At 35.4% G+C, this 11,130-nt stretch overlaps 1 protein-coding gene across 1 annotated transcript; it reads right to left on the reverse strand.

Moving 5' to 3' along the window:
• Positions 1–103: 103 nt before the first annotated feature.
• On the reverse strand, positions 104–9,644 carry LOC122042026 (protein RRP6-like 1). Its single transcript, XM_042601941.1, has 14 exons — positions 8,884–9,644; positions 6,134–6,286; positions 5,192–5,350; positions 5,034–5,117; positions 4,558–4,637; positions 4,416–4,466; positions 4,171–4,270; positions 3,928–4,010; positions 3,713–3,758; positions 2,451–2,538; positions 2,194–2,363; positions 1,766–2,107; positions 1,577–1,693; positions 104–1,038 (listed from the first exon to the last, which is right to left on the reverse strand). Exons 1-14 carry the CDS (start codon positions 9,577–9,579, stop codon positions 343–345), a joined length of 2,865 nt encoding a protein of 954 aa, XP_042457875.1. The 5' UTR covers positions 9,580–9,644; the 3' UTR covers positions 104–342.
• Positions 9,645–11,130: the final 1,486 nt, after the last annotated feature.

Raw genomic sequence — 11,130 nt, forward strand, 5'->3', positions numbered from 1 at the left:
GGTCAACTCTAGACATTGGATAATTTATATCAGATTCCTAAAACAAAACACATTTAAGTAAAAAAACCATATTATCTGTGTTTAATGTTTCCCGCTCCAATTCTTAACGAAGGCAAACAAAATGATTTTGCTCTTAACTCAAATTTACCGTTTGATTGTATTTTTAGTATTAACCATTCGACCTAAGAAAATGGGTACAAGCGCTTAGCCAAAAATACAAGGGCATACAAAACTGCTTCAGAATAGTATGACAATTTTTTTATGATTCATCGATTGCTTCAGAAGATGATCTAAATGAATCCTCTGTTGCATTTGCCAATAAAATGAACAGATATAATAATGTCAATAATATGTCATGCTTCTGTTGCCTGATGGAGGGAAAGCTTGACGACGGCGTGGCTGAGATCCTCTTGATCTTCCTTCAACTTGAGCCATACCTTGTGGTGCACCTCTCTGCATTTGTCTGGAGTCTAGAGAAGTCTTTCCCTTATCTTCAATTTCGGTTTTAGGATCTTGCGTTCTGCAGTCGTCTTCAGTGTCAGCTTTATCATCTTGTCCAACCCTACCAAAATTCAAATATCCCCTTGCGGCAGAATAATCATATGGCGCAATGCTAGGAATATTTGCAGGCTTTTTAGAAGATTTAGGCTTCCGTTGGCGTTGGGAGTTCCTCCTCTCATTGATCGACAAAAAGCACTTGTCAAAGTTTAAGATAACATCGGCTGGATCATTAGTATTACATTCTGGTTTATTATCACCACCACAGCCAATGTCAGGATGATCAGAAGAACATTCCTCGTGATCCATCTCATTGTCTGTTGCTGGGTGATCGATACCAATCTGCTCATCGTCACTTTTTGTAGCCAGTGGTATGACCTCAGCGGGCAGTTTAGGGGACTCTATGTCCTCGACTTGCAGATCTGAAGGGTTCTTGTCCTCCCTAACATCCGGCTCTGATGGGGTCACTCCACCAGAAAAACTATGGAATGGAAGAGCTACACTGAATTTAATCTCCTTGACTTTATTCACATTCTTATCCTGGAGGAAGAAAGCAAAAAATAAATATATAAATATTATTCAGACAACGAAGTTTGTGTTGATATAGGAGCATAAAAATACAAACTTCACAAATGATGCTGCTTAGCAATAGACGGCAAAAACAACCATACAGGTCAGCTTAATCACTAAAAGTAACTGCATCATGAATTTGATCAGTACAACAATGTCGAAAATTTGATTAGACAAGTATTTATGATACGAATTGAAAGGTTCTTGGTTTTACCCCAACATTTGGTGAGTAAGTTTCATTGTCTTTAACAACAATGATCCTGAATCTGTAGGAAGGATAACTTCTTTTTGCATTTTTGTTTATCTGAGCCTACTACAAAAAGTATCTCATGTACCTTGTCCAGTTAGGTGAATAATCCTTGTAGTTATAGATAAATTATCTATGATACGATAGATTACTATTCACCAAACTATAACATTTTTACTGATTACAAGTAACCCCAACAATAATAGATATACCAAAGCAAAATTTGAGACTTACAATCCAATGAACATCAATCCAAAATACCTGGCTAGTAAGACCGACTTTATCAGAGGAAAGCTTTTTCCCAAAGGAAGAAGCTCCAAATAAGGCTCCAAAAGCTTGAGTAGGCTTTTTCAGTAATTGGACGGAGGCAATTCCACCCTATAAAGATGTCAATAAAAATCATTATCCGATCATCAGTAAAAAGACAGAAACAGCAGGAAAGAAACAAACTTGTTTTTGTGGAAGATGTTCAATAACTTTGTTATCCCTCGTTTCCTTATCAAAATTTTCAGTTATCTCAGGTTGCGTCAACAAGCACTGAATTCCAGACAATGGCAAAACATTATTTTCTTGCTCCATCACAATAGCTGACGTGCTTCCACTTCTTGGACTCTGGATTGATTGTTTGGGGCATTCTTCCACAACATCCATATCATGTTCAACTGTTTTAACAGTTTCAACACTTGCTTCTGTAGCAATGTTTCTACTCTGATCAACGTGTTCAGAACTTGTAGGCTCCATAAGGACATCAGAAGCTGGGACTGATCTAGTGTTGATATTAACTTCCATATTCTGCAGTGTCAGTGTATGCAGTATTTGACAAAGGTAAATATTTGGAACTAAATAATTTTGATATCTTGAGAATGCTCACGACTTACTGCTTCCAGCCGTTTCTCCTTTAGTTGTTCTGCTATCCCCTCAAAAGAAGAAGAATTGGCAATGGAACGCTTAATAATTTCAATTACAGAAAGCAGATGGCATTCAACAAAAGGGTGCTTTGATTTCAACAGTCGGCATAGTTTTCCAGAAGTAGTAGGCATCAGCCTTGCTTTTCAATCAAACAAAAAAATCATAATGAACAAGTTGTTTGACCCGAGAGCTGAAATTAAGCTCAGCAAAAGCGTTAAAACTGTACCAATCTCCAGAAGAGTTTTGTTCGGTAATATATATCCAGTACTCTCATCCTCGGCACGTGCAATACTATCTCTCCACTGACAAAGACCCTGTTTAAGATGGATGGTTTATATTAAGTCACAGAACAGAATTGGTCATGTAAAATGTAAATAATGAAGAGTGGGGCATTCTATGAAATCTTCTATAACTGCAAACTTTGATTAACAGTTCCAGAGTTCTTTTTCCACTCCATAGGACTTCATAAGAATCTTATGAAATTAATGTTTGGTTAAGCTCTCTTTAATGAGAATTCATGAGTGTAGGATTTAACCTGTGTAAAGAAGGGTAAAAAAGTCAAACCAAAAGACAAATCTTATAACTTCCCAATGGGCTTTTACTGTTATACCCTCTATATAATGAACCATTACTATAATAGGTAATATTGTGGTATAGGAATATTTATTTTTAGAATTTGCTGCAACAGGGTTGTTCTTTGATAATATGAAAATCTATTTTTCTATATTGTCATTGATCTGTATGATTTATCATAAAAAAAATATTGAATGTTTTAAATCTGTCCTGTATCTCACACTGATGCAAAGATAATGATTGCATTATTTCTTATAGTTGATATGATTAGACTTGTATATAATATAATAGGACTATTATAATAACTATAGCCTCAACTCCCATAGCTATGCAATATGATTATCCAATTATCCTCTACATAATATAGTTTGCCACAGAATCCTAGAGCTAATTCTCCCCATGATAACTTTTCAGAGATTTTGAGCTCGGATACCAAACAGGACAGTAAAGTTGTTGCTTTGTGACCAAAAGGTCACGTGTTCGAATCCTGGAAACAGTCTCTTGTAAAAAAACAGGATAAGACTGCGTACAATATATTCTTCCCCGGGACCCCACATGTAGGAGTTTCGTGCACCGGGCTGCCCTTTTTATACCAAACAAGATCTGAAAAAAATAACAGGTCTAATGTGTTTACTTGTGTCTCTGTCTCAATATCAAAAGGATCAATGAGCAGTTTCTAGCTCTTGAGCAGCTAAATACTTGATAAAAGCTATTTCAACATATCATTTCTCTAAGAACTTGAATGATAAGATATAAAGAATAAATAGATGTAAATCAGACTTTTCTGACAAAAATATTCCAAAAATGTTGTTAATGTCAAAAGCACACCACGAAGACCCATCATGCTTGACCTCACGATTATTTCAATTAGAAATCAGATAAGTGGTATATAGGTAAAATGATAAATATACTTACAGCAGCAACAGCAAGTTGTTCTGCATTTAAATCAATGTATGCTAACCTGTTCATGATGACAAAAAAAAAGTAGAGGTGAATATTAAAAAGGATATTGTAGCAAATTAATGAAGACAAAAGGATAGAAATTCATTAGAATAGGAAACAGAGAAAAAAAGGTCAATTACATCATTTGAGCAGGAATTACTAATTAAAGAATGGTAGGAATGACAAACCCGTAGATGTTTAGAAATGATGTCTCCGTATAAAGTTCTTTCTCATAAAGTTGCATGCAGATTTCACCACTGCGCTTATAGACCTGAAAATTGTCACAGTCAATAGAAGCCTGTTACATAAAGAGCAATAAACAACAACTGTTTTACATAGAACCAAAAAAAAATAGTGATGAATAAATATTCAGTTTAGGCTTAGACTAAGTTGCAGCTTTCAATTTATAAATTACATCACAAACGAATCACCTCCAATAGGAGATCATTTCCATCTGATGATTCTGCTAGCAACCTTCTCTTCATCTGATCATATATAAAAAATAGGTAATGTGTATCTTCTCTGGCATACCTATAAGAAGCAATCATAGTCAGAATCTTATAGTGGTGGGGTTAAATGCAATAAAATGAAGTATTCAAGCTAAAGTAAATGAAGCAAATATATATGTATATGTATATGTATATGTATATGGAGAGATAAAGACTTTGCACTCTACTTGAGCATTTCAGCTGGAATAGGGCGCAATCTCCAATCTGCATTCTGGTACCTGCTTGAATTGAAACTTATTAGCTCAATAAAAAGTTTCAAACATGATAAGAGACTATTTAATATTAGTATGATAAAGTTTGAAAAGCTACTCTTTGTTAGCATTTACTCCGCAGAAGTGATTCAGAAGATACTCCAGACTGTTCCTTTCCATTTGCAATACCCTTGATGCCTGTATAAAGAAAAATAGATAGTATCAAGTTTTTGAGAACAAGAATTCAATGCATGTAAACATAAGCATATCAAAACTGCAAATAAGAAAAATCAAGAAAAAGAGCTGCAAAACCCCAGTTATTTTACTACATACTGTAGTATCAATGTGTCACATCCTTAGAGACTTTGAATCCTAAATACACCATCATATCACCTTAATGAGTAACCTTGAACTGACTAGAGTGATTAAATCTTCAAGTGAAATGGATAAACAAAAATATTTGGAAGAAAGTATTATATATTTCTAAAATTAATATGTTAGCAATTCTTCCAAAAAAAAAAAGCCATGGTATGTTTCATGTATTGCAAAGTCTGCAAAAGTTACACCCATAAAGAAATTGGTGGAAATGTCTACCTGACCAGTGTCGAAAAGGTTGCACACATATATGCCAAAATCCCGTTGTAACCATATGATATCACGATCAGCGCCATGCATTATCTAGAGTAGAAGGTAAACATAATGAATAATTAAGTTGTAAATTTTAATCAGTATTCAAAGAAAACATAACCTACCTTTCTCTTTGAAGGATCTTTAAAAACTTCTCTCAGGTGTGGTCCAATATGTATTCGTAACTTGAGGGTGTCAATCACAAAGTCTTCAGCTCTTGTAGATATTTGCATCAAGCAGGTTAGCCCCTGGAATGACCGGTACTGGTTGTGTTCCAAATCAACCTGGAATGGAAAAGTTCAACCATCAAAACACATTCAAAACCAATACGAAATTTCAGTTATTAAAGGGTTATATTTTCCAATCCTACAACACAATATTTTGTCTTAACGATAAGAGATGAGATGATAATGCCAAAAAACTTGCATTCAAAGGAAAAGCGAGAAACAATTATTACATTTTATACACTGGCAACTAAGAAATCCAAGAATGTATTACTTTATCCATCATGGACAGGAGAATGCAGTTCTGCATTATCAGCCTATAAATTTTTATTTAGTATCATTGAATATTTTCACAATTTTTGAAAACATTAGGGTACTGGAAATAATAACAAATTTTTATGTAGGGTGGTCTCCTAAACAATTAGTCAAGGACTAACCAGACAGTTAGTTTGAACTAATTTTTTTCTCAGAAGATAATATTCCTCTGAAAATATTCTCACAATTAAAAAAAAAAAAAAATAGGACACAGGAAGCAAGAACAATCCACTTCGAAGCTAATATAAGTAGTCGTGTTCAACTATTCGAATAATAACTATAACCAGGGCACACTTAGTTCCTGAACAACAAGAGATAACATCCACAGTTAAATCACTGGCATGGCTAACTCAAAGCTTGGCGGATGCAATTATTTAATATCAGTTGTATACTAAGTTAATGAATAATCTGAAACAATAGTGCAGTATTTTTATTACATAAAGAGACAATTAAAGCACATGAAACCACCAAAAGAATATGTTGAAAACATATGGTGTATTCAGCATCAAAACTCTAGAAGGTACAAACCGCAAATTCATCTACACCCTGCAACTTAGCAGCTACCATTTTTAAGTCATTCACACCTTCCACCAGCTTAAATGGAGTACCCTCGAGAGGAAGAGGTTGAATAGGCTCACCATCACACTTTCTATCAACGAAGTCCACAATAGAAAATTTTTCCTGTGTTATGAAAAAAAAGAATCCATAATTCAATTGTATAAAGAAAATGAAACTCACAAACAAAATATAGTTTGTAAATAACCAAGAGAAAACATATTTATCCAAGTATTTTCTTGCAATAGGTATAACAAAAAAAAATGTATCTAGGTATCAAGTTTTTATTTTTTATTTTTTGAGACACTTGAATACACCTAACACACTTAAATTATTAGTTAGCCATTTAAAGTCAATATTCATGAGAATAGAGAGAGAGGTCTGAAGATACAAAGAATGTATTTTCCAGATTATTGATACAGAGTGATCTGTTTAATTATCCAACAGCAAGATCTAAAAGGATGCCCATCTTTACAAATCTGATATGTAGGCAAGACTCAATAAATCAGAGTTGGCACAGCTGCATTGCCCAGAAAAAGCCGATCTAGAGCTAACCTATTAGCCCTCAGTGTGTACCCCCACCTTAACCAAGAGTCACTGAAAAAAATAGAAAGTTTTTTTGGAGGGTCCCATTCCCATGACTCAACAGTTCGTCAATACACCTGACTCTTTGGTTGTCTCATTCAATGCAAGGATTGGGACAAGGCAGACACAGTCACTTGTGAACTGCAGTAAATCTGCAAACTAAGTGGCATGGAAGACACCTCCAATGACAACCACTGGCCCTCCATCAATGAGCTAAGTCAGTCTACTTTGATACCCATGCAGTGGCAATCTCAGCAGAGTAAGGGTCAACCAACATCCTGAAGATCCAATATATTGAGGAAAGGATATAGATGGTATAAGTGTCGTTAACGGTGAAACCAAGAAAGTAAAATGAAGAATGAGAAGCTTCCTTGTGGAGATTGGAACTCAAGAAAACAACAAAAGATTTGGAGAAAGAATGAGCCAGACTAACTTACTAAACTTACCAAGCAGAAAGGTAGAAAGGAATTGAATGACATACTTGGATGCTTGAATGACCTAGGAATGATATGAGCATGAGGTATTGATGCGATTTGCATTATCAATTCCATACTTGTCTAATGTACAACTTATATTTGTCTCATACAAGTCATATGCATCCATTTTTCTAATTGTGATTACCCCATAATGTTATATGGGTACTCAAAGGTGGTGTAGGGAGGGTGCAATGGTGGTGCAAAGGCACAGGGTGCACAGATGAGAGTGAAGGCAGGCAATGGCGAAACTCGACAGCACCTGCAGTGCAAGTGAGACAAGGGTAAATTCATCATTGTATATTCATCCTATCCCTTTACCTCATCCTCTTCCCCTTACCCAACCAAAGTACTCAACTTTGTCCTATCTCTTCACTTCCTCGCTTCCCCTTACCGGCCCAAAGTACTCAACTTTTGTCCCTTCTCTCCTCACTTCCTCTTCCTCTTCGCCATTTTTCCTGTCAAACAAAGAGGAGACCTGAACTCCAAAAAAAACTCAACTTGACTCTAGCATACAACAAAGGAAAGTAAGAGACTGGGGTCATAAGAAACTATCCGTAGAAAATCAATTAAGTTTATTCTGTAGATGATACTCAAGCCTTTAAATTCAAACTTGTTTCATATTTGTCAACAATATCTATACTTAAGCCAAATGTCCCAAAACCGTTTGCCAGCCATAAATAAGATGCAAAAAAAGACACCCTAATCTTGATTTATCCCTAAGAGGTACAGTCTAGTATGGGCTAGGCCTATAACTCATTAAATACATTTCTGAAGTTCCTTGACAAGTTGTAGAGACAATGAGGAACCAAAAGGTGATGCATAAGAAGCACATTAAAAGATATGTCAACCCTGTTAGAAGGCCAATGTTATGGGATAATTTATTCACCTACTCTGTTACAAACTTGAAGAGGTACCCACCATCAAAAAATCTGCAAACTGGTGAGGACTATGCAGTATGTGATACTTCATATTATGCCCTAAGGAAGTGACTACTTAAGATAACCTTCTTTGGGGTTGACAGCGTAGCCAAAGACAGGAGATCCACATTGACCTATAACTTGAAAATTTTATGTGGAAACCATTCTTACTGATTTTGAAGCAACTTTGCGCTCGTGACTCACACTGTTGGCGCATTGCATGTGCGCACAGCTTATTGATATGTCACAATAGATTGATGATCCTTGGGGCATGTGAACACCTCCAACAAAAACTACTTGCTTGTCATCAACAAGATAGCTAAGGGAACTCCCCAACAAAGAAGCAAGTATACTGTGTAGAGGCCTTTTCACCATTTTCCTTTTAATATCTTACATTCCATTAAGACCTCATGAAAGATTGACTTTAGCATCAAATGTATTACCACAAGAACCCCCACTCCAGGTATCATTACATACTGCAGCATGTGGAACGCTTAGCTGAATATCTGCCCATGTGTAACTTTATTTTTGGGGCAAAGAGGATAGATGGCTTATTTTGATAGACTGAAACAAATAAAACAAAAAGTACCATCTGATGTCAATCTAGATAATTACACTTCCAAAAAGTACCATAGCTAACAAATAAAACAAAGTGAAGAAGGTACTAGTTGATGAATAAATGTTAGCCATAAAGCATGAGGGGGGAAAATTAACATGGAACGTACAAAAAATTTTAGAAACTGACCAACGGATGAATGAACCGACTTCCATCCGAGCTCGTCTCCAACCATACATGATCAAATGGTTGGTTCTTGTTATTCACTATTATTTTATATTCATATTGCGGTCGGGGAATGGTCCGAATGTGAAATGGAACCTTCGAACGCCCTGCTGTTGTCCTCTTGTCCTTCATTGCTACATTAACCACTGTCGAAGAGCCAGATGCAGAAAAGGTCTCATCTTTCTCCGTATTGAGTGAACCCCCAATCTTTTTCTTCTTCTTCCCGTAAACTAACTCAAACCCGGCCTCTTCCAGCTCCATTGGCGTAGGCTTCCCACCTGCCTCTTCCGCCTCTCTCAATCTCTTAAATTCATCCATAGAGATTGCAAGACGATCGAGTAATTCATCGTTGAGGCCAACAAGCCAGTCACATGCCTCGTCGAGATCGTTGGGCAGCTTCGGCGGCTTATTGCTCCCCCAAAGATTATCCGAAGCAGCGATGATACTCAAGGAGGACTCAGATTTCTCCTTAATCTTCTTTACAGGAGCTTTGAATTCATTGAAGTTGAAGAAGAAATGAAAATCCTTACCGGCTGGAATATTCCTGGATCGGGCTGAGGCTTTAGCTGCAGCGGCAGCGAGGGGACCGGAGATCAGGGCGTGGAGGCTGTCCGCCTTGTCCTTTAGTGGCGAATCGGAGGCCGGATGTTCTTCGTCCATGAATCAAGCTAACGGGAAGTGCCTGCCGTCCGGTAATATGGGTTACAGGGGATTAGGGTTTGCGGACAGTTTTTTAAAGCGAAGCGGACGTTTACCTTGTCTTTTTTCCAATTTACTCCAAAGATAATCAAAGATGTAGCAATTTTGCAAAATTATCGGTCGGTTTAGGGGCCGAATAGATCACCACATGTTCGGTGATCTCTGTTTGTGCTTTTTTTTTTTAAAGGGCATCTACAGTGTATATATTAATGGGGTATTACAATATCCCTTGATATTAAAAACATCATTCTTTTCATTTAAACATGTCTAATACTTTGAACGTGATCTGGGTGGACTAGCCAGGAGTTGGCTCATCCCATATGTTTATTTATTTTTTATTTTTTTAATTTTATTTATTAAAAAATATAAATTTTAAAATTAAAAATTACATATGCATTTGGTAGCCCACAAATATTTATTTTATTTAATAAATATATTTTAAAATTTTAATATTATTTTTTAAAAATAGTAAAATTATTTTTTAAATGTAAGATTATTATTAAAAATAATGATAATAATTTAAATATTTTAAAATATATTTATTTAATATGATATAATTTTAATATGATAAAATGAGTATGTGATAGTAAATTTTGTATTTTTGATGATGAGATGATGGATATTATAATGGTAATATATTGTGAATGTTTTAAGGAATAAAATTCTAGATATTTAGGGATTCAAAATATTTTATTTGGGTTGGTATATTTATATACAAATTTGTTACAAAATCTACAATAAAAGGATGAATTGATTTGACTGCATGAATCGGTAGCTTACTATCATTAAGTAATAGCGAAAAATATTAGATTATGATCCTCTATTTAGATAGGTTAAGTAAAGGTTCATTAATAGAAAGAAAAGGAGGAAAAATAAAATATTTATATTTTCTTTATTTAAGAGGGTGGGAAGGTTTATTGAAGTAACATGTATTATTATATTTGGGAAGAAAGGGAGGATAATGAAAATTAAATATATAAAATTATAAAATTATCATCACTTTTATTAAAAACTTACGCATTCAAGAAATTAGTACATCTTACATACATTTATTGGTTAAGACTTACGCATTCAAACATTTACAACTCATTTGTTAAAGTCAACGTCGGTGTCAAAGTAGGCATCGGCATCCGCATCGACATCGAAGTCGACATTAAAGTCAGCATCGAAGTCGACATTGAAGTCAACATCGAAGTCGGCGTCGAAGTCAGCATTTGCATCAAAGTCGAAATCGGCGTCGACGGAGTGCAAGTGTCGAGCTGTGTGAGTCGAGTGGTGCGGGTGTTTTTCGTAACGACACAAAAAATATCTAAAACAATAATTTTTAGACTTAATATAATAAAACAAGGATAAAATTAGAACACAAAAAATTTTAATTCTCCTTACCCTTCCTTACACCTCAAATCGGGGTGTAAGAAATTCTTTCATTTCATGGGTAAGAAAGGTTAGAGCTTATCCTTGCTTATCTTTCCTTTCCGTAACTCACTTCCTCCCAAATAGGATTTTAAAATT

This window comes from Zingiber officinale, chromosome 2A, assembly GCF_018446385.1.
Source record: "Zingiber officinale cultivar Zhangliang chromosome 2A, Zo_v1.1, whole genome shotgun sequence".
Taxonomy (NCBI): Eukaryota; Viridiplantae; Streptophyta; class Magnoliopsida; order Zingiberales; family Zingiberaceae; genus Zingiber; species Zingiber officinale.